The 23,840-nt window shown below is 43.0% G+C and overlaps 2 protein-coding genes across 3 annotated transcripts in view; one reads left to right on the forward strand and one right to left on the reverse strand.

Moving 5' to 3' along the window:
- LOC112224537 (piggyBac transposable element-derived protein 5) overlaps positions 1-7,897 on the reverse strand; it is a 32,001-nt gene extending 24,104 nt beyond the window's left edge. Inside the window, exons 1-2 of the mRNA XM_024388148.1 lie at positions 7,166-7,897; positions 2,504-2,934 (exon numbers count right to left, since the gene is read on the reverse strand). Of these exons, the coding sequence (XP_024243916.1) occupies positions 2,504-2,934; positions 7,166-7,478 (744 nt within the window). The 5' untranslated portion in view covers positions 7,479-7,897. The remainder of the gene's footprint in view (positions 1-2,503; positions 2,935-7,165) is intronic.
- Positions 7,898-8,644: 747 nt separating this feature from the next.
- On the forward strand, positions 8,645-23,351 carry cog2 (component of oligomeric golgi complex 2). 2 transcript variants are annotated; one of them, XM_024388149.2, is made up of 18 exons: positions 8,645-8,860; positions 9,184-9,345; positions 12,835-12,900; positions 13,030-13,110; positions 14,879-14,982; positions 15,976-16,084; positions 16,239-16,418; positions 16,837-16,961; positions 17,505-17,631; positions 17,850-17,989; positions 18,594-18,655; positions 18,790-18,941; positions 19,225-19,410; positions 20,505-20,577; positions 20,765-20,907; positions 21,093-21,232; positions 21,613-21,793; positions 22,785-23,351. In XM_024388149.2, exons 1-18 carry the CDS (start codon positions 8,804-8,806, stop codon positions 22,890-22,892), a joined length of 2,196 nt encoding a protein of 731 aa, XP_024243917.2. In that variant the 5' UTR covers positions 8,645-8,803; the 3' UTR covers positions 22,893-23,351. The 2 variants fall into 2 exon arrangements, with proteins under 2 accessions (XP_024243917.2, XP_042162121.1); XM_042306187.1 differs by having other exon boundaries at positions 12,835-12,894.
- Positions 23,352-23,840: the final 489 nt, after the last annotated feature.

A 23,840-nucleotide genomic window follows, 5' to 3' on the forward strand; every position in this document is an offset into this window, starting at 1 on the left:
ATTTTTGGGTTTAGTATAGTTCGAGTTCAGGGTTCATATTTTTTGTTTATGCTCAGTGAGATAGAGGAGAGTTCAACACATGGAAAAAGGTACCACCCCACTTTTACAGTAGGATCCAGTCTGGATATTGAATGGTCAAGATACAATGGCAGGTAACAGACTGCGTGTATGTACATGGATATGTATATGTACAACCATAACCCCATTAAAAGGAAGAAAGTACTGTCTTTTTTGAAAAAAATAAAATATTGATATTGCCCTGTTGCAAGAAACTCATTTGGATGATAAGGAGCACCTGAAATTACAACAAGGGTGGTTTGGTCAAGTGTTTTTCTCATCATTTACATCCAGAAGTAGAGGTGTAGCAATTCTGGTGAAAAAGAACTTACCACTTAAGGTCTTGAATTGTGTGAAAGATAAATTTGGTCGCTTTGTTATAATTAAATGGTACTTTACAAGGGCAGAACATTTCCATAATGAATATTTACTTCTCCCCTGCTCACTCATTGAAAGAATGTTTTTTTTCGCACAAAGGAAAATGTCTGTAAGTCTGTTTTATGATACTTTAAGGTCCTTTTCTGCTGTCAACACACAGAGGGTGAAACAAGTGTGGGAGAAAGAATTGTCTGTACTATTGACGAAGAGATGTGGGAGGACATTTGGAGATATGCAAAAACAATATCTATATGTAAGATGTACATTTGGAGATAGAGCAATCCAATTAAGAATAATACACAGATTGCATATATCCCCAAATCGCAGACATGCTTTTAGCCCCACTTCCTCTTCCCCTCAGTGTCTTAAATGCAAAACTGATACAGGCACCCTAACACATTGTTTATGGTCATGTACCAAAATACAAAGATACTGGTCTGGTGTTCTGCAAGAAATTGAAAAGATCCTAGGGGTTGATCTAGAATTGGACCCAGTTTCTTTACTGTTAGGTCTCCCTAGTAGGCATGTTACTTCTGTGGGTAAAAGGAGGCTTTACAACATCCTTACCTTCGCAGCGAGGAAAAACATCCTTTTACAGTGGATTAGTGATAAGGTTCCTTCTATTAAAGATTGGCATAAGATACTATTTGAATGGGTGCCTCTGGAATATCTGACATGTACATTGCATTCTAAAACAGACCAGTTCTACAAAGTATGGGAACCTTATCTAAATTACCTAGAACCTGAGGTATCAGCTATTATGCTGCAAGGATTCTCTTAGAATGGCGGGGATCTATGTATTTCAGAACTACACTGTACGTTCCATGTGTGGAACCTAACCTCTTGGTTTAAACTGAGCTTTTTTGTTTAATTTCTGTTTGTAAGTTTGTTTAAAATGTATGTATTGAGAGACGCAATGATGGTGATGGGGTGAGAGAAGCACGGAGCGGGAAGAGGAAAATGGTGTACGTATGTATGTGTGTGTATGTGTGCGCGTATGTATGCGTATGTGTGTGTATATGCATGGGTATATGTATGTGTATGTATGTATGTGTATATATATGCACGTAGATATGTGTAAGTGGGTGCTGTTTTTCTTGTTTTTGTTCTGTGTGCTTTGTCTCCGTTGTTGTATCTCTTAATATGGGTGAAAATTGTGAAATTCCAATCAAAATACTGTTACAAAAAAAAGCATGAGAACTGCTTAATAACATTATTTTATGTTCCAGGCATTTTTTTCTAGTTCCACAAAAAAACACCAACAAAACACCTATGCAAAGCCCTCACTCTGTCAATCAGAAAAATATTCCAGTGTCTGCCTGAATGCTGAAAATCTTTGCTAGTGTGTGTGCATATTTAGGCTACATGCCCCTCCCCTACTGTACTGACGTTACAAGTGTAATTCAGAAGATAGGGAGAGATTAATTCGCTTGAGAACAATGGATTAATTTTCAATGCTAGTTAAAGATACTATAGGCCTAGTTATCACATTTCACATTGAATTTATTAACTACAAAAAGTAAGATGTGTTTTTAATTCTGGTGCCCCTCTGCACACACAAGCTATATAGGTAGCTAGCTCTAGCTTGTTAGCTAGCTAGCTCAAAGGACATTCAAAGTTCCTCCCTAGAAGCCGCCCCTCCTAGGTATAATTCTGTGGTCCTAATTCAGATAATGCATGTCATAACAAGATGCCCAGCGCCTCCTCCTCAACCCACTCTTGCACTCTCCCCACCTGCAACATTTCAGTCACATCTTGCGCCATAGGCTACACTTGTCTGCCCATCACACATGTAAACAACTATCTTGCCTCCTCTATCCACACTGATTGGTGAAGTAAATGAATGAGCCAACTATAAAAAAATTGTGTATTTCACAGGTTAAAAAAGGAACTATATAAATCATACCTTTTTTTGGTTAGACCGGTTCAGAACATTATTCTGCTGGTCGTAACAGTGTAACAGATCAAAAGAAATTGGGGAAAATAAATATTTTTGGCTCCAACCCCTAGTCATCTGTACTAAACATGTCCAAAGCTAAACAGTTCACACAGCAGCCCAGCGCCATACCTGAGTCTGAGAGGGGCGGAAGGTGCTGCAGCCGAACGACTGCTGCAGTGAGTCCAGGAAGGGCTGGATCTTGTAGAGGCCATGGCTGCTGTGGCTGGAGCGGAAGGCCACGATGTGGAAGTACTTGAGGATCTTCTCAAAGCGCGCCTGGCTCATCTTGAGTGCAATGCTGCGATTGCTGAAGAAGCCGCTGCTCCAGATGCTGAGCACTGACTCACAGCGGTGAACGCTGGTGGAAGTCACAAAGCCCAGGAAGGCCTTCATCTCGGCCGCCGTCACGTTCCGCCAGCCCTCGTCGCTGCCGAAGCGCTCCTGGTACTTCTTGGCGTACATGTTGGTCTGCGTCACCATGTTTTGGATGGCGTTGTCGGGCACAAAGAGCTGGAAGAAGTCCATGCAAGTGGCTGTGGCTGGCATTCTCTGGATAGGGCCTGGTGACAGGGAGAGAGACAGAGACACGGATGATGGAGCTGCAGTCAAAGCATCACTCGCCCACTTCAAAACCTGCCTCAGAATGTTATTTTTATTTGACAGCATCAAAATCACACATTACTTGTAAATTGAGTCTTACTTTTAAACGACTATGATTTTTTTTTTAAAGTTAATTACAGTACTTTGACAGTATGGAGCTCTTTTGTGCATAGTTATTTTGTACTCTAAAAAAGCAAAACGCGTATGCCTGCATATGAACCAACATTTCTTTCCAGTCTTTGTGATTTGGATTGTAGGTCACTGTCAACCCTAGGGCTGCAATCAACTTCTATTCAACATGACAGTAACCATAATGTCATCGAAACAAGAATACCACTTTTTGGGCTTGAAGAAATGGTTCATTAATATAATATGTTACAACACTATCGTGGATGAAAACAGCCATTGTCTTGTCTCGAACATGTCAGATGAAACACAATTAATTCCTGCTTATGCAAGCCGACAGCTATAACCTTGTTTAGGTCAAGCCCACTCATCGACATTGACATACTAGTTTCCATGCATGTTAATCAAGTCAAGGCCAACTTGGTGACTGAAAATCTTACCTTCTCATTTAACTAAATTGGCAATGTGTAAGATTAAACACACCTCGGGTAAGGCGGTCCTCCCTTAAGACTGACTTAGACAGTCTTCCAGACAGGGAACTCTAGCATTTAGAGCCAATTAATAGAGAATAGACAGGCGTGACTCCCTTTCAATTAAAAGCTGATGATCCATAAGGTGTAATAAAATTATCAGCTGTTATTCGTGTGAGAGAGAGTCAGACCTATTTTTCTTGGCAAACTTGTAGCAAGCACATTTACTGGAGTGAGAAAATGTCTCTAAACAGCAGTCTAAATTCAGGCCCAATTAACCACGTAAGGAAGACTGTTTGGGTTAGACCATTTCTAAAAAGCTATTTAGCTAAAAGGAAGATTCTCATGTCCTCTCTAATGTCTCTAAGAGATAAGGAAAATGTTGGGTCTTAAAAAGGAGCCAAATTAACTAGTTTCGTTTGCTGAATAAATACAGTAGATTTTTACATTATTGTTCTTGCACTGAATGTACAGGCCAGGTTGACCGTGCTACAAGTTGTTACATTTAGGCACTTCATCCTGTATAGTTTGTAACTATTGTAGCTCACCAATTCCTCAAACCCAGCCTGTGAGAGAGAGATACATCTAAGTAGGCTTCAGGCCAAAGGGTGCCTCACACTGCAGAAATTGTTTCAAAAACCACTAATGTAATCCAGTAGACTTTCAAACTTAATAGCAAAATACAGCATGACTGCCTTAGATGCAGGGATTTCCAAAGACAGATTCATACAGGTTTCTACAAAGGCAATCCAGTAAACAAAAGTCATATCAAAAATACTATGCATAATAAATATTTTTTTATGGAATAGAATTGTTTTATTCCCTTGATTAAGAATTCCATCCTGAGAAGAGTTTTCCCACATTTTCAGCACACTATGATAAATGATTTCTATCCCACACCATGAACTGATAGCATAGGATTAAGGATTTTAAGAAGTCTTCTGCTACTGAAGACATCAGTAAGAGGAGCCTCAAAAGCATTCACAATCCACTGCATATACTACTCTCCCATAATCCTGCCTTTATAGCTCATATTTAAACTAGGATGTAAGGTATTCTGTCAGGCAACAAACAACCACATGGGAGAGTTCCACATAAACATATAATGGTACATATTCTGTAAGAGATACATTTTTATTAGGATTGATTAATCATTCAGATTGAAAAGATTACTGTGTTGGCTGTGTTTACCACAAAAGTATCCCACCGGGCACACACTGGTTGAATCAACACTGTTTCCACATCCTTTCAACGAAATTACGTTGAACCAACGTGGAATAGAAGTTGAATTGACATCTGTGCCAAGTGGGAAGACACTGATTCAACAGTTACAGTAATGTACACACTAAATGGTATTCAGATTATGTAGGTTTTGAAATCAAATGTCAGTCTTTCTGGCACGGAATCAGACTTGCACCTTTTTGACATTAATAGGTCTGAAATGACTGAAAATACTGTGGTACAGTGTTTATAATAGGAACATATTGTAGATAACGTATGTGACATTCAATAAAGTGAAATGGAGCTGGATTGATTCTAAAGCCTTTCTATCAGAAATATTTGACATAATATATTGTTATACATTATACTGTAATAAAAGATACTGTAATATACTGTAATCCATGGGGGGGTTGTCCTAATGTGCATACGCATCACCGCAGTGATTTTACTAGGATAATGATGTAAACCAATAGGATGACATTTCAGACCCATGGACATACTTACTAAGTACTCCCTATCCCTGTTATAGCTGTGTAATTTTCATAATGGACTAAATATCAATCATACAGACTCAATCTCTCATTTTGCCTATGAAAACTGCATGTTGTGCAGACATTTTTTAAAGGTTTTATTCATGTATGTAGGAGTAATGTTCCCATATTTACTCTGTCAGCAGAGTCAAACCCACATCTCAAGCTCCACATGAACATGTTGTTTCTCTAGTGGGACCTTGCACTGGATATCCTTGTCCTCAGTGAGCACCCGCTTACTGCATCCAAACCTTCAGTTGAGTTAACCTTACCACAGAACCACCTCATGTTCATCTTTCCTGGCCACACCAGCCCTGTGTCCTGCCTATTTGCTCATCTACTAATGGGTTTGATGCAGTCAAGCTTTTACTGCTCATTCGATACACCTGCCAGCACTACCATGTGTCAAAAGTCTCAAATAACTTATAGGAAAATACCTAGTCCATTGCACAAATGAACGCAATCAACCGAAATGTGTCTTCTTCATTTAACCCAACCCCTCTGAATTAGAGAGGTGCGGGGAGCTGCCTTAATTGATGTCCATGTCATCGGTGCCTGGGGAGTAGGTGTTGTTGGGGGGTTAACTGCCTTGCTCAAGGGCAGAACGGCAGAATGTTCCACCTTGCCAGCTTGAGGATTCGAACCAGCGACCTTTTGGTTACTGGCCCAATGCTATTGGTGGTGAGTGTGAGAAAACAAACGAGGCTCTAGTGGAGAATGCGACAGCCACACATACTGTAGCGTAGACTATAAAGTACAAAGACTTCTGTATGCTGAAGTGATTCCCAAAGCAATGCCTTGTGCCTGAAATGCATTGGCTAACACTACCACCTGTCACTGCCTGTGTTGATGCCCATACCAAAGCCTACAGGCAGATGGCATGATTTTTTCTCATGTCGTGACAGTGGCACAATGCACCCCCAGACCACCATTTATCGAGAGGGGGGCATTTATTTGCAAGTCACATTTGGTCTCAGTGACAGAGCTTTCAAACAGAGTAATGATGAAGGCAGGAACCTCAACCTACACTTGTTGTGTGATACATCCATAATGCTATTTTTTACTTCTATATGACTGATAATCATCTGTAATACAGTACATCGACAATTTTACAGGACATTTGTAAGGATACGAATATTACATATTTGGTTAGGCTGTTGCTGGTACTAGTATGGTTTACCCCTTTAAGCATGACATGCAACTGCTCAGTATTCCTTTACAATGGCAGCTGGTCCAAAATATGCATTGGCATACTACAATGCCTTAGTTGGCAAATACATGTGGCCGAACTGGCAAAGATGTTGCACAATGTTATTTGTGTCTGGAGAGAGTGAAGAGAGAGCAGAGAGAGAGAGGCAGAGAGAGAGAGAGAGGCAGAGAGAGAGAGAGAGAGGCAGAGAGTGCTCAAACCTTTGTTCTGTGCCAATATTGTCTTTAATTCACTTAGGCTCCTCTGCAACATGTCCTCTATGCCCATTTCCATTTCCATTTCCATTGCTACTTAATTGGGAGGATCAGCATTTCTGTCTACTCACTGTTAACTCATTGTCCTGTGTCTCCACCACATTCCCAGACTGCCACTTCACTGTTTCTAAGATTCTGACCAATCATATAAGCCACAATTCTCCAAGCAATTCATCCATATTGTGATCCTTTATTAAAAGGAAACTTTGCCTTTTTTTCCTCTCTCACTCTCTGGGCCTGCTGTTCAATCAGGACCTACAATCATAGGCTACTCATTAGATGGACGCTCACGAGATAGAGAACCCCCCCACACACACACGATGGAGATAATGACCTTAACCTATTAATTCAAGCCAGGCTTTATTCTTGAAATGACATACCATATGTGTCGTTGTAGGGGGCCACCGTGATATCTTGCAGTGTGTCGCTCCATCCATCCTCCTCTGCTTGAGTCTTTGAGATAGACCCGGGTGGACCTCCGTTTTGACAATTCCCAGTCTCACCTGCCCTTGGATCATCCCCGGCCTCCAAGCAACAGTTATCCGAATTCGAGTCACCCGAAGTGCTGTAAAAGGGATTGTCGCTACTGTCATCTCCCGATTCCCCAAAAACATCATCTGAAATCTGCAAGCTCTCGTAGCGTGAGCGGGCCGCCTCCAGGACAGACAGCGCCTTCATTCCACATTCCGCCATCGCTCGTCGATGCACTTGGTAGCTTACCACACCGCACAATATTCGGCATGCAACTATACTGGGAAAAACCCGTGCCACACACACCTACCCACGGGAGATGACAGTCCACTCCCCACTGTGCGCGTTTGATAATTATTCTAGGCCTACTGCAGACTTGACTTGTAATACGATAACTTCGGCTCTCCCCTTTCTTCAAAGCATCGACCGGAGGGGAGCTGTCCTCATCAAGGCTACTGAAGTTCCCCTCCGCGCTGCGCACAGAGACCGAAATAATCAATATTTATCACTCTCTGCGCATCCTGGTTGGGCCAGCAATTTCGTTGGTGGCTCGTACTGTGTAGAGACCTCACAGAATACGCGGTATCTACATGTCAGCTGACCTGGTTGCTCTCCTGTACTGGCCAATAGCGTTGTTATCTCACTGTAACGTCAAATCTTACGGTATTAAAACAGAATTGTGTTCTGATGCGGTTAGAACCTGCATATACCCCATAAATTGATTTTTTGCTTATGATATGAATGTAAAATACATGTATGATTATTCAATGACATTGCAATAACAGGAACCATTTAAAGTCATTTTTGAAAATGTTGAATGATATCCTGTGAAAAGGAGAGCAACAGCAGGTCAGGATTTGTATGATAAAATCTGTTTCTAAGACCACCATGCTTAGACTAAAACAAACAGCGTTCCCCTTGGCGCCCTGTGGGGGTGCAATAGACGGGGTCGCCCCAGTCATCTTACTTGTTGGTATGGTTGCAAAGATTTCTGTAACTAACCCAAGATAGAAAATGAATCATAGTGTGCAGAACACGCAAGGAGGTTGACAGAGCCAAGCACGAGCTAGCGACAGCCTATTGGCGCGTTCTACAATGTAGTTGCATATTTTCTTTGAAGTGCGCGTGTGCAATAACTCAATTTGCCCTTGCACTCCTAAACGACCATTTTTTTTAAAACTTTGGCACAGGTTAAAGTTACAAAACGTAGCCCACTCTGTAACAGATACTAGTTTTGGAAAAATAAAACTGCATTGAGATCAAATGTTTCATAAATGAGAAAAATCTTCTCCGAATGCTGGCCAATGGACTTCCTCTCATCACCATATTTGGTAGTGAGTGGAAACACCAACCGGATGCTTCACATTATACATCCGGTGAAATATCTGTCTCATTGTTCTATCTGTGGTGGTACATTGCCATGTTTGCGGAAGTATAATTTCAGTATTTTTCCCCTCTTCAGAAATGATTTAGCAACCTTTTTTAAAACTTTATATTATAACTACATATCCAGCCTTTATCGATTTCAAGGATAGTACGAAAGAAAAATGAATCTGCCAAAGGGGCCGGATTCTCTCTGTTTCGACAAGGACGTGTTTATGAAGGTAGTTAGCTAACAGTAGCTAAGATAATGTCACTTTTCCAAGCTAACGTTAGCTTGTATTGCCATAGGTCAGCTAGCAGTGATCAGCCAAACTGGCTTCATTCCATGTTATCACATTTTGAAAAGACACTAATTATATACGCCTAAATTTGTCTCCTCGTATTTAGCTATCTACCTTCTTCATCAAACTGTTAATGCCCGATTAGAAATGGCAAGCAGCTAGCAAGTTAGTTTCTGCTGGACAGATTTTGCATAAGCATTGGCTAGCTAACTACATGATCAATCATGATACATGTTTTCTTCTTCATATTCTGTTGCATTCAGGATGACTTCGACGTGGATCAGTTTGTTGCTGATTGCAGAAAGCATGTCCAGCTGGAGGAGATGCGCGAGGACCTTGAAATGTATTACAAACTGCTCAAAACAGCCATGGTGGAGCTCATCAACAAAGACTATGCAGACTTTGTCAACCTCTCCACCAATCTGGTAGGTTCCTATGGCTGTCACGTCCAAGATGTTGCAGTGTCCCCCACCCATACGTGGCATTAATGAACGTTACAACCATGCATTTGTTGGCAAGTTGGCAATCCTATTTTATAACGATGTCACTTGAAAGAAAATGGGAGCATCAGCGGAATCTGCTCAGTATGGATGTAGCAATCTAAATGGGTGTGATGATGAGATGCCTGTTTGTTCTTTCAAACAGTTGCTCCAGCTAAGATCAGGACTTTTAAATGTCAATTAGGCCTAATAACTACAGTAGTAGTTAGAGAATAATGGGCATACTGGGCATACTTGATGTCAGAAGCCTCCTCCCTAAGTTTGTTTTACTCACTGCTCTAGCACACTCTGCTAACCCTGATGTCCTTGCTGTGTCTGAATCCTGGCTCAGGAAGGCCACCAAAAATTCAGAGATTTCCATACCCAACTATAACATCTTCCGTCAAGATAGAACTGCTAAAGGGGGAGGAGTTGCAGTCTACTGCAGAGAGAGCCTGCAAAGTAATGTCATACTTTCCAGGTCCATACCCAAACAGTTCGAACTACTAATTTTGAAAATTACTCTCTCCAGAAATAAGTCTCTCACTGTTGCCGCCTGCTACCGACCCCCCTCAGCTCCCAGCTGTGCCCTGGACACCATTTGTGAATTGATCGCCCCCCATCTAGCCTCAGAGTTTGTTCTGTTAGGTGACCTAAACTGGGATATGCTTAACACCCCGCCAGTCCTACAATCTAAGCTAGATGCCCTCAATCTCACACAAATCATCAAGGAACCCACCAGGTACAACCCTAAATCTGTAAACAAGGGCACCCTCATAGACGTCATCCTGACCAACTGGCCCTCCAAATACACCTCCGCTGTCTTCAACCAGGATCTCAGCGATCACTGCCTCATTGCCTGTATCCGCTACGGAGCCGCAGTCAAACGACCACCCCTCATCACTGTCAAACGCTCCCTAAAACACTTCTGTGAGCAGGCCTTTCTAATCGACCTGGCCCGGGTATCCTGGAAGGACATTGACCTCATCCCGTCAGTTGAGGATGCCTGGTCATTCTTTAAAAGTAACTTCCTCACCATTTTAGATAAGCATGCTCCGTTCAAAAAATGCAGAACTAAGAACAGATACAGTCCTTGGTTCAACCCAGACCTGACTGCCCTCGACCAGCACAAAAACATCCTGTGGCGGACTGCAATAGCATCGAATAGTCCCGGGATATGCAACTGTTCAGGGAAGTCCGGAACCAATACACGCAGTCAGTCAGGAAAGCTAAGGCCAGCTTCTTCAGGCAGAAGTTTGCATCCTGTAGCTCCAACTCCAAAAAGTTCTGGGACACTGAAGTCCATGGAGAACAAGAGCACCTCCTCCCAGCTGCCCACTGCACTGAGGCTAGGTAACACGGTCACCACCGATAAATCCATGATTATCGAAAACTTCAATAAGCATTTCTCAACGGCTGGCCATGCCTTCCGCCTGGCTACTCCAACCTCGGCCAACAGCTCTGCCCCCGGCAGCTCCTCGCCCAAGCCTCTCCAGGTTCTCCTTTACCCAAATCCAGATAGCAGATGTTCTGAAAGAGCTGCAAAACCTGGACCCGTACAAATCAGCTGGGCTTGACAATCTGGACCCCCTATTTCTGAAACTTTCCGCCGCCATTGTCGCAACCCCTATTACCAGCCTGTTCAACCTCTCTTTCATATCGTCTGAGATCCCCAAGGATTGAAAGCTGCCGCAGTCATCCCCCTCTTCAAAGGGGAGACACCCTGGACCCAAACTGTTACAGACCTATATCCATCCTGCCCTGCCTATCTAAGGTCTTCGAAAGCCAAGTCAACAAACAGGTCACTGACCATCTCGAATCCCACCGTACCTTCTCCGCTGTGCAATCTGGTTTCCGAGCCGGTCACGGGTGCACCTCAGCCACACTCAAGGTACTAAACGATATCATAACCGCCATCGATAAAAGACAGTACTGTGCAGCCATCTTCATTGACCTTGCCAAGGCTTTCGACTCTGTCAATCACCATATTCTTATCGGCAGACTCAGTAGCCTCGGTTTTTCGGATGACTGCCTTGCCTGGTTCACCAATTACTTTGCAGACAGAGTTCAGTGTGTCAAATCGGAGGGCATGCTGTCCGGTCCTCTGGCAGTCTCTATGGGGGTGCCACAGGGTTCAATTCTCGGGCCGACTCTTTTCTCTGTATATATCAATGATGTTGCTCTTGCTGCGGGCGATTCCCTGATCCACCTCTACGCAGACGACACCATTCTATATACTTTCGGCCCATCATTGGACACTGTGCTATCTAACCTCCAAACAAGCTTCAATGCCATACAACACTCCTTCCGTGGCCTCCAACTGCTCTTAAACGCTAGTAAAACCAAATGCATGCTTTTCAACCGATCGCTGCCTGCACCCGCATGCCCGACTAGCATCACCACCCTGGATGGTTCCGACCTTGAATATGTGGACATCTATAAGTACCTAGGTGTCTGGCTAGACTGCAAACTCTCCTTCCAGACTCATATCAAACATCTCCAATCGAAAATCAAATCAAGAGTCGGCTTTCTATTCCGCAACAAAGCCTCCTTCACTCAAGCTTACCCTAGTAAAACTGACTATCCTTCCGATCATCGACTTCGGCGATGTCATCTACAAAATGGCTTCCAACACTCTACTCAGCAAACTGGATGCAGTCTATCACAGTGCCATCCGTTTTGTCACTAAAGCACCTTATACCACCCACCACTGCGACCTGTATGCTCTAGTCGGCTGGCCCTCGTTACATATTCGTCGCCAGACCCACTGGCTCCAGGTCATCTACAAGTCCATGCTAGGTAAAGCTCCGCCTTATCTCAGTTCACTGGTCACGATGGCAACACCCATCCGTAGCACGCGCTCCAGCAGGTGTATCTCACTGATCATCCCTAAAGCCAACACCTCATTTGGCCGCCTTTCGTTCCAGTACTCTGCTGCCTATGACTGGAATGAATTGCAAAAATCGCTGAAGTTGGAGACTTTTATCTCCCTCACCAACATCAAACATCAGCTATCTGAGCAGCTAACCGATCGCTGCTGCTGTACATGGTCTATTGGTAAATAGCCCACACATTTTCACCTACCTCATCCCCATACTGTTTTTATTTATTTACTTGCTCTTTTGCACACCAATATCTCTACCTGTACATGACCATCTGATCATTTATCACTCCAGTGTTAATCTGCAAAATTGTAATTATTCGCCTACCTCCTCATGCCTTTTGCACACATTGTATATAGACTCCCCCCTTTTGTTTTCTACTGTGTTATTGACTTGTTAATTGTTTATTCCATGTGTAACTCTGTGTTGTCTGCTCACGCTGCTATGCTTTATCTTGGCCAGGTCGCAGTTGCAAATGAGAACTTGTTCTCAACTGGCCTACCTGGTTAAATAAAGGTGAAATAAAAAAATAAAAAATGTATCATCTATTTAGGTTGGAATGGACAAAGCCCTGAACCAGCTATCAGTGCCACTGGGTCAGTTGCAGGAAGAGGTACTGGTATGTGCCCTGTTTGACTATTTTTTTTCATATTATGATGCATTGATTTCACCTTCATTGCTGTTGCCTTGGTCACACACTTTGTCCTATTTATGTATGTTGTGTCTTTCTCCCTTTTATTTTTTTCAGAGCTTGAGAACATCTGTAAGTGAGGTGATCCAAGCCATTGACAACCAGCTATCAAAGCAAGATGACTTGCAAAACAAAAAGGTTTGTTAACCTGGATTTATACACTACATGACCAAAAGTATGCGTTTGACCTCTGGGTTTTATGGGTATTATGACTCATAACGTGGCACTCTCAAGGTTATACACTACAGGACGCAAAGTATATGGACACCTGCTTGTCGGACATCTCATTACAAAATCATGGGCATTAATATGTATTTGGTCCCCCCTTTGCTGCTATAACAGCCTCCACTCTTCTGGGAAGGTGTTCCGCTAGATGTTGGAACATTGCTGCAGGCACTTGCTTCCATTCAGCCACGAGCATTAGTGAGTTCGGGCACTGATGTTGGGCGATTAGGCCTGGCTCACAGTCGACATTCAAATTCATCCCAAAAGTGTTCAGTGGGTTTGAGGTCAAGGCACTGTGCAGGCCAGTCATGTTCTTCCACACCGATCTCGACAAACCATTATTATATTTTTGTTGTATTTTACCCCCATTTCCTCCCCAATTTCAATCTTGTCTCATCGCTGCAACTCCCCAACGGGCTCGGGAGGCGAAGGTCAAGTCATGTGTCCTCCGAAACATAACCCGCCAAACCACGCGTCTTAACACCCGCCCACTTAACCCGGAAGCCAGTGTCGGAGAAAACACTGTTCACCAGACCAGAGGTCAGCCTGCAGGCGCCGGGCCCGCCACAAGGAGTCGCTAGTGCGCGATGTGCCAAGTAAAGCCCCCCTGGCCAGACCCTCCCCTAACCCAGACGACGCTGGGCTTATTGTGTACCGCCCCGTGGAACTCCGGATCACGGCCAGTTGTGATACAGCCCGGGATCGAACTCAAGTCTGTAGTGACCCTTCTAGAACTGCGATCTAGTGCCTTAAACTGCTGCGCCACTCGGGAGGCCTCAACAAACTATTTCTGTATGGACTTCGCTTTGTGTTTCATGCTGAAACAGGAAAGGGCCTTCCCCAACGGTTGCCACAAAGTTGGAAGCACAGAATTGTCTAGAATGTCATTGTATGCTGTAGAGTTAAGATTTCCCTTCACTGGAACTAAGGGGCCTAGCCCGAACCATAAAAAATTGGACTGCCAGATGGTGAAGCGTGATTCATCACGCTAGAGAGCGCATTTCCAATGGTGGCGAGCTTTACACCACTCCAGCCGACGCTTATCATTGCGCATGGTGGTCTTAGGCTTGTGTGCGGCTGCACGTCCATGGAAACCCATTTCATGAAGCTCCCGACGAATAGGTATTGTGCTGACGTCGCTTCCAGAGGCAGTTTGGAACTCGTTAGTGAGTGTTGCAACCAAGGACAGACGATTTTTAAGCTTCAGCACTTGGCGGTCCAGTTCTGTGAGTTTGTGTGGCCTACCACTTCGCGGCTGAGACGTTGTTGCTCCTACATGTTTCAACTTCACAACAACAGCACTTACAGAACCTGGTGCAGCTCTAGTAGGGCAGAAATTTGACAAACTGACTTGTTGGAGAGGTGGCATCCTATGGCAGTGCCACTTTGAAAGTCACTGAGCTTTTCAGTAAGGTCATTCTACTGTCAATGTTTGTCTATGGAGATTGCATGGCTGTGTGCTCGATTTTATACACCTGTCAACAATGGGTGTGGTTGAAATAGCTGAATCCACTAATTTGAATGGGTGTCCACATACTTTAAAAAATATATAGTGTATGTCTACCATTTCAGACATTTGTGTTTCTGTAAAATACAGTATATTTGTATGTGTGTAGCTGGATGCTAGAGATGAGTCTGTTTAAACGGTCATGTTTCTCATTTTTTTGTTCCCCTATACAAGATGTGTGTCACAAGACTCATCCAAGTTGTTCGATCAGTAGAAAAGATTGAAAAAATCCTACATTCTCAGAACTCAAAAGACTCAACATCTCTTGAGATAAGCAGGTATGTAAAAAAAAAAAAAAGGATTGCATCAGCTTTTTGCTGATATGACATATTATAGTCTCTAATATACGGATGCATCTAAGTTAGTGATGAGGCAAGGTCACAGAAAGAAGCCATTACCCCATTTTTTAAAGTGATTCTCCAGGGATGCATGGCTCTCGACCTTGGCCTCTCCCGAGTCCGTACAGGAGTTGAAGCGATGGGACAAGACTGTAACTACCAATTGGATATCATGAAATTGGGGAGAAAAAGGTGTAAAAAGTACCAAAACAAGTGATGCTCCAGAACATTTCTGTAATTTAAACCAGTAGTCTTGAAAGTGGTGCTCACTAGCCAAAACGGGTCCCCATTTTTTTTGTGCTACTTCATTCAATTGTGTATAGATTATATGAACGAATCGGGATTGGGCGAAGGCGGTGCGTAAACTGGTGCAGTGCCTGTGTACGGATGATAAATGTTTCCATTAGATTCCACAGCCACAAAGTCAAATTTGGCTATATCGTAAAAATTCATGAATACCAAAATGTGCTTTTTGGCCATGATAAACACGGGCTAAGTTAGTGTAAGGGGGGGGTTTGGCCAACAGTTTTTCCATTAGCGAGGGAAGAGACTCACAATTATTAACTGCATTTCCTCCAGAAGTAAAAAATAATAATAATTTGCTAACTTTTCCCAGATAATTTGACTTTTGTGTAACTGAGATTCAATTGTGTACTATGTCATCCACTTTGTGTGATATGTTTACATCCTTCTTTTTTGGGCAATTCTTATGATATGTTACGTATCCTATTCGTACAATATGTGCTTAAGATCCCAGACTGAAACTTTCATTTTGACCTAGCTTTTAATATTTTATGAGAATATGGCATCCAGCCAGCATTTCAGGGCCTACCCCTATCCTTATAGCTATGTCAGCTATATTCATCATGTTATGTATTCTATATATTGGTGTATGTTTCAGTTTCTAAGTTTGCTGTTTCTTTTGCTTTGTAGTCCTCTCTTAGCTGGCCAGATTCTGGAGCGGATTGCCACAGAGTTCAACCAGCTGCAGTTCCATGCTGTCCAAAGCAAGGGCATGCCTCTGCTGGACAAAGTCAGGCCTGTAAGTCAGGTCGTATTATTCAACACTGACAGCACCATTGCATTTCTGGGGTTGATTTTCAGTACACAAACTAGATTAAGGTTAATGGTTGAAAATGGCCGTGCCTGCCCAAGATTCCTTTACTGACACTGTGTCTGTGTACGATCTGTTGTAGCGTATTTCCGGCATCACGTCCATGCTACAGCAGTCTTTGGAGGGGCTCCTTATACAGGGCCTCCAGACCTCCAATGTGGATATTGTGCGTCACTGCCTACGCACTTACGCCACCATCGACAAGACCAGGGATGCAGAGGCGCTGGTGGGACAAGTCCTGGTCAAGCCCTACATGGATGAGGTGAGGTTGTGTGGGAGCGGAACCGTCAGGATTAGGTCCTGTATGCTCAGTTGGTAGAGCATGGTGCTTGCAACGCCAGGAATGTGAGTTCGATTCCCGGGACCACCCATGTGTATGCACGCATGACTTTAAAGCATCTGCTAAATAGCATATAAAGAAGAGCGTTTAGGGCTAGTGTCCCATATCCAGATTAAGCCTACTCCTGGACTAACAATCATGATTTTTAATTGCATTTAAGTCTAGGCGTAAACTTAATCTGGTTTCTGGGACACTCTCTTAGTGTCCAGCTCACCAATATATTTACGAAATGATGCGGAAATGGACAATTCAAGAACTTAATGTACTGTGTTCTTCAGAGATGAATTCTATGCTTCCTCTACATAAACAGTACTTTACCTGACTATTTTGTTGTCAACAGGTCATCGTTGAACAGCTGGTCAAGTCCACCCCCAATGGCCTTCAAATAATGTACACCAAGCTCTTAGAGTTTGTGCCGCATCACTGTAGACTGCTGCGCGAGGTGACTGGAATGGCCATTTCAAGGTACCCGCCATAGCTGAGCTGGATGTCAATGTTCTGAAGGCATTTCTCCCGACAGATATAAGAAAGTATATGGTAGAATGGCCATAAGGCGCTACAGAGGGTAGTGCGTACAGCCAAGTACATCACTAGGCCCAAGCTTTCTGTCATCCAGGACCTTTATACTAGGCGGTGTCAGAGGAAGGCCCAAAAAATTCTCCAAGACTCCAGTCACCCAAGTCATGAACTGTTTTCTCTGCTACCGCACCGGCAAGCGGTACCAGAGCGCCAAGCCTAGGTCCAAAAGGCTCCTTAACAGCTTCTACCTCCAAGCCATAAGACTGCTGAACAATTGATCAAACGGCCACCCGGACTATTTACTTTAGTTTATTTAGTAAACATTTTCTTAACTCTATTTTAGTAAGACTGTCTAGTTGATTAATAAGGGCTTGTAAGTAAGCATTTCACGGCGTGTGTGACAAATACAATTTTATTTAAGTTACGTTCATAACCTAAGAATTTCTTATTTGTTCTTTCTCGTGTCTTTGTTTTCTGCTGTCTGTCCAGTGAAAAGGCTGACATAGTGCCTGGATACGACTTCTTGGTGAACTCCGTTTGGCCTGAAATCATCAAAGGTATCGAGGAGAGAATCCCCTCTCTCTTCAACGCGGGCAACCCTGACACCTTTTATGAGGTACATACTGTAACGACCCAATCTCGTTCTTCTGGCATCAAAGTAGTCCTATGGCGTCATATAAAACCATTAGAAGCCAGTCTCTTTGGCAGAGTTCAACAGCGCTTGGAAATACAATGAAAATAGTAATGGAAACACTGACCCTGACAAGTCCTACTCTACTAGTAGGAGAGAGTGACCAGATTCTCATTCAGTTCATGTCTGTATCTATTTTGCAGAGGTACACAATCAGCATGGACTTTGTGAGGAAGTTTGATCGGCAGTGTGGCTCCCAAGCCAGTGTGAGGAGACTGAGAGCTCACGCCTCCTATCAGAGCTTCCACAACAAGTGGAACCTACCTGTCTACTTCCAGCTCCGGTGAGTAGCTGCGTGCTCCATGACCTTTGACTTCTGTGCATCCTGTACTGACCTTCTGTGCTTGATTTTGCACCATTTAATTGTCACCTACCCTGCTGATGTCCAGTTTTACTTCCTGGATATTGTGCTGATATCATGTTACGCATAGAGATAAGAAGATGGACAGTTACGGGTTATAAGTAACTGTGTCCAACACAAGGCTCCTGATGAATACCCCCTCTAAGGAAATATTGATCCTCTATAGAGTCAACGTGAAGGTTGTTGGACTCTCTGTGCCTTGCACTGTTTGTCAACCAGCCTCTGCACATTTCACAATGGAAAGTCTATCATGCTGCACATGCTTCAAATGGTCTGCTTTCAATTCCATCACAGCTGCATGTTGTGTAATGGCTGTTGCTATCTGTTTTACAGTCAAGATTGTTTTGAGAATGCGCTTTGCTATTTATCTTATTGTAAAGAATAATCATCCTCTTTTGCAATACCATTTCTACAAAAATGGAGATTGGAAAAATCAATTTAGAACTGTTTTGCTCAAAATAAGCAAGCTAGCTTATACGTGTTTAATAGCGATGCATTAACTTGTTGTTCCCGATCTCTGTCACAGGTACAAGGAAATTGCTGCATGTTTAGAGAATGCTATTGCTGATGGGTTAGAGGCAGCACCAGGTTAGTAGCTATACTCAACTTTAATGTATAAATGGATAAGTTATATTTCATTAATCATTACCACAAAAGGCAATATTACATGCTGGCTTGTATTACCTGCTCCCTACACCCCCCTTACACACTCTATTCCTCAGCGGGCAGCTGCTACCACCTGCTGGTGTCCCAGGTGCTGTGGAACAGCTTGGTCAGGTGCTGGGCGGAAAAGGTCTACCTGCCCCCGTTGTCTCACCGCTTCTGGAAGCTCACCCTGCAGCTCATCTCACGCTACTCCAAGTTCCTCACTGAGGTACAGCCTCCAACATGGGAACCCAACTTTCCTCAAACAGGGCAACCCAAAATTCCTCCAACATGGAAACCCAACCTTTCCACTACAATATTAATGCTAGTGTACATAGTGTCTATGGATTCAGTGATACCTCTATTAATCTAGAGTTCAATGTAGCCTGCAGCATATGTCAGTATTCCAGTGTTTTAAAGCAGCAGGAATGAACATGTGTGTGTATACTATGAAAGGAAATGCTGGTCCTATTAAGTTGTCATGATTGGTGTTTCTGGACCCTGTCTCCTAGATGCTGACTAAATCTCCCTCCATGGAGGTCAGTAAAGACCCTGTTAGGCCCCTCCCCAGCTCCGCCTCCTCCACGTCCAGTCGCACCTCTCAGGATGATGGGGGCAGTGAGAGTGGCAGCCCAGCAACCCTATCTACCAAACAGCTGGTTTTTATAGCCTCCGATGTGGACAAACTACAGGACCAGGTAGTGATATGGACCAATCATGACCAAGATCCTGCAAAATAAGCCAATTAAGTTTTGTACTGTATTTTTTAAATTTAATTTTATTTAACCAGGTAGGCTAGTTGAGAACAAGTTCTCATTTGCAACTGCGACCTGGCCAAGATAAAGCAAAGCAGTTCGACACGTACAACAACACAGAGTTACACATGGAATAAACAAACATACAGTAGAAATGTCTATATACAGTATGTGCAAATGAGGTAGGATAAGGGAGGTAAGGCAATAAATAGGTCATGGTGGTGAAGTAATTACAATATAGCAATTAAACACTGGATTGGTAGATGTGCAGAAGATGAATGTGCCAGTAGAGATACTGGGGTGCAAAGGAGCAAGATAAATGAAATAAATATAGTATGGGGATGAGGTGGTTGGATGGGCTATTTACAGATGGGCTATGTACAGGTGCAGTGATATGTGAGCTGCTTTGACAGCTGGTGCTGAAAGCTAGTGAGTGAGATATGAGTCTCCAGCTTCAGTGATTTTTGCAGTTTGTTCCAGTCATTGGCAGCAGAGAACTGGAAGGAATGGCGGCCAAAGGAAGAATTGGCTTTGGGGGTGAACAGTGAGATATACCTGCTGGAGCACGTGCTACGGGTGGGTGCTGCTATGGTGACCAGTGAGCTGAGATAAGGCGGGGCTTTACCTAGCAGAGACTTGTAGATGACCTGGAGCCAGTGGGTTTGGCAACGAGTTTGAAGCGAGGGCCAGCCAACGAGAGTGTACAGGTCGCAGCGGTGGGTTGTATATGGGGCTTTGGTGACCAAACGGATGGCACTGTGATAGACTGCATCCAATTTGTTGAGTAGAGTGTTGGAGGCTATTTTGTAAATGACATTGCCAAAGTCGAGGATCGGTAGGATGGTCAGTTTTATGAGGTCAGTTTTACCTTCCAAGAAGACCTTTTTTTTTTTTTCACATTTCTTAATAGATGTGGTTTTTAATTTTAAGAATGACTTTTAGGGGTAGGCAACATAACATAAATATGCAATTGCGTTAACCTTGTTATTTTTGCATCATTAGTTTTCTTTACCATTAAACATTTGCCTTTCTCACAGATTCCGGAACTTTCGAAGATGATTATGCAGAAACTGGAGGTCATTGGGTACAAAAATGTTGTAATTGTTGGAGGTACGTCGTCATCATCATCATGCTTGAAAGATTAAATGCACAAACTGATACCTTGCTCCAGACAGTGTTCAATCATGATACTTATTCCATCAGCTGTTACTGTTCTCTTACTGCAAGTCAGTTGATATAGTGCCTTTTGATTGCCTTTTTGACAAGTGTCCTTCCATGCCCTGTGTTCTCTCCCCAGAGGCCCTAGAAGACTCCAAAGCCTCCCTGTCTGGCTGCATTCCCACCCTGAACAGCAAGATGACTCAGCATTTAACTGAGAGGTGCTTTCGCTTCCTGAAGAGTGCCTCTGAGGTCCCCCGACTATACCGAAGGACCAACAAAGTGAGAAGGCCTGCCCCTCAGGCGTCATCCTCCCAAGACAATGGAGCAGTGCTCCCATTAGGCTTCAACGTTACTGAGATTATTAGAGAACATCTGCTGTATAGTACCAAAATATTGAAAAGTACACCACAGTCACAGCAGTCACAAGCTTGAAAATATGTGCCTGTTCTTCATCTACTGTATAGGAAGTTCCCTTCAGAGCTTCTGCCTACATGGACAACGCCCTGCGGCCGCTGCACCAGCTCCTGAGCGACTCCAAAGACATGGTGAAGCCCTCCATCGCCCAGGACTGGCTACGGGTCGCACTCAATGATTGCACTCACAGGTAGGGGGACTCTGCTGTCTGTTAGACTTCCTGTGTAGGCAAGTACAGTATACTGTAATAGATGGCTGGAGACCACTTCATGAATGGGAAAATGAGATCCTGTGAAGATAATTCTAGTCCACATATACAGCTTTCAATTTGAATGCATGCCAAAGTTTTTAGTCCTGGTAACATGTTATAATAATATTTAATAAAATTAGGTTGATTCTCTAGGGCCAGTGCAGTGAGTCACAATGTTTTGTCCTAAGAATTGCACCACACAAGGACACAAACTAACAATTGAATTGAATTCAAGGACAGTCAACCTCACAAACTTAAGTAGCTTTTTGGTCTGTTCCACCAAGCACAAAATACTAATTTTCCATCTTGACATTGGGCAGATATTTTGAAACCATATCAGATGTTTTGAGTTCCGTAAAAAAAATGGAGGAAAGTTTAAAGAGACTGAAGCAAGCGAGGAAAACGGCAACCACCAACACGATAGGTACCACTGGAGGCCCCACAGATGACAGCAAGATCCGCCTGCAGCTGGCCTTGGATGTGGAGTACCTGGGAGAGCAGGTAGGGTTCACCCTGTTAGAGAACCCAAACTTATCTTGTATTTGTCCTTTGACTGTGTTATAGAAAGACAGTATGTTTAACTCAAACAATGGGAAGGCAGGTCAGGAAAACCCCAGAATAATTGTTGTGATGGTAAGCCTCCAATACCACAAAGACTCCAGCCACCTGAGTCATCGACTGTTCTCTCTGCTACCGCACGGCAAGCGGTACCGGAGCGCCAAGTCTAGGACCAAGAGGCTTCTAAGCAGCTTCTACCCCCAAGCCATAAGACCCTGAACATCTAATCAAATGGCTACCCAGACTATTTGAATTGCCCCCGCCCCCCCTCTTTTACACTGCTGCTACTCTGTTATCTATTCATAGTCACTTTAATAACTCTACCTACATGTACATATTCAATCAAATTGTATTTGTCACATGCGCTGAATACAACAGGTGTAGACCTTTTTTTTTTTTTTTTTTTTTAAGAATAAGAAATAAAAGTAACAAATAATTAAAGAGCTGCAGTAAAATAACAATAGCGAGGCTATATACAGGGGGTACCGGTACAGAGTCAATGTGCGGGGGCACCGGTTAGTCAAGGTAATTGAGGTAATATGTACATGTAGGTAGAGTTATTAAAGTGACTATGCATAGATAATAACAGAGAGTAGCAGCAGTGTAAAAGAGGGGGGGTATGCAAATAGTCTGGGTAGCCATTTGATTAGATGTTCAGGAGTCTTATGGCTTGGGGATAATATTACCTCGGCAAAGCGGTGCCCCCGCACATTGACTCTGTACCGGTACCCCCTGTATATAGCCTCGTTAGTGTTATTTTACTGCTGCTCTTTAATTATTTGTTACTTTTATTTGTTACTTTTCTTTGGGTATTTTTCTTAACTGTATTATTGGTTAAGGGCTTGTAAGTAAGCATTTCACTGTAAGGTCTACCTACACCGAATACAACAGGTGTATGTGACAAATAAAATTTGATGTTTGTTTCCCATGACAGATTCAGAAGATGGGTCTGCAACCTGACGACATCACCATGTTCTCAACACTAAATGACTTGGTCCAAGGAGCACAGGACGTGACTCCATCAGAGCAGGCTGTACCATAATCCTGCACCGATATGAATGTATCTGTATGCTCGTAGTTAGAAGGAAGAAAGCACAATGAGGGACTGGGTCTTATTTATTTTGAACGCTAATCATATGAAAGATGGTATTGAAATCAAGAGAACTTCAACATTTTCATTTTCAATAGTAATTCAATATTTCTTACTGGCCCCCTGACTGTCCATAACAGCAAATGTGTAATGTAATGGGGTCAAAGGGGGTTAACCCTAACCCTTATGCCTGCCTGAGAATTCACTGTATGTTCAATAATGCAAGTTATTTCATCATACAAAAGAGATACTGGCAAAAAGTAGACCAGGGCAGCTTCTTGGTCTACTTTTTTAGTGAAGGATAAAGATATTGTACATCGTGAACAGAGTTGGTGAAGGATGAGATTGTACATTTTTAAATAAGGTGAATCAAAGTTGTAATAACCTTGGTAATAAAAGCTTTCGATCTTTGTATGTTGTTGTGTAAATGTGATTCAAGTTCAGCTGTTATGAGGGGTGACCTGATAAGGCATATCATAAAGCTCAGTGACATTCAGTTCATTTGAGAGACAGGGATCCGACTTCATTATTTACGGTCTGGTTTTGCGAAGAGGTTTGTCATTATTAGCCCCATGTTATCTAAACCTTTAAGTCTCAGGAGAAATATAGTCAGTAGCTGTTCCCTTTTTTTTTTAAAGGATTTTTCAAGACAAATGGACATTTCAACAATAGAGAAACAATGTTTTATTCATGCAATCGCAACAAAACAAACTCTTAGCATAATAGAATATACAAATTCAGACCTTTCAATAATCCTGTCAACCATGTCTACCTTTATCATAGCAAACAGTAAGTACATTGCTGTAATTCTACAATGTATATTAGACACAAAGATCTGCATAATGTTAGATATAGGTGTCAGGAAGGCCCTAAAAATTGTCAAACTCCAGCCATCCTAGT

This window comes from Oncorhynchus tshawytscha, linkage group LG25 (assembly GCF_018296145.1).
Source record: "Oncorhynchus tshawytscha isolate Ot180627B linkage group LG25, Otsh_v2.0, whole genome shotgun sequence".
In the NCBI taxonomy this organism is placed as follows: Eukaryota; Metazoa; Chordata; class Actinopteri; order Salmoniformes; family Salmonidae; genus Oncorhynchus; species Oncorhynchus tshawytscha.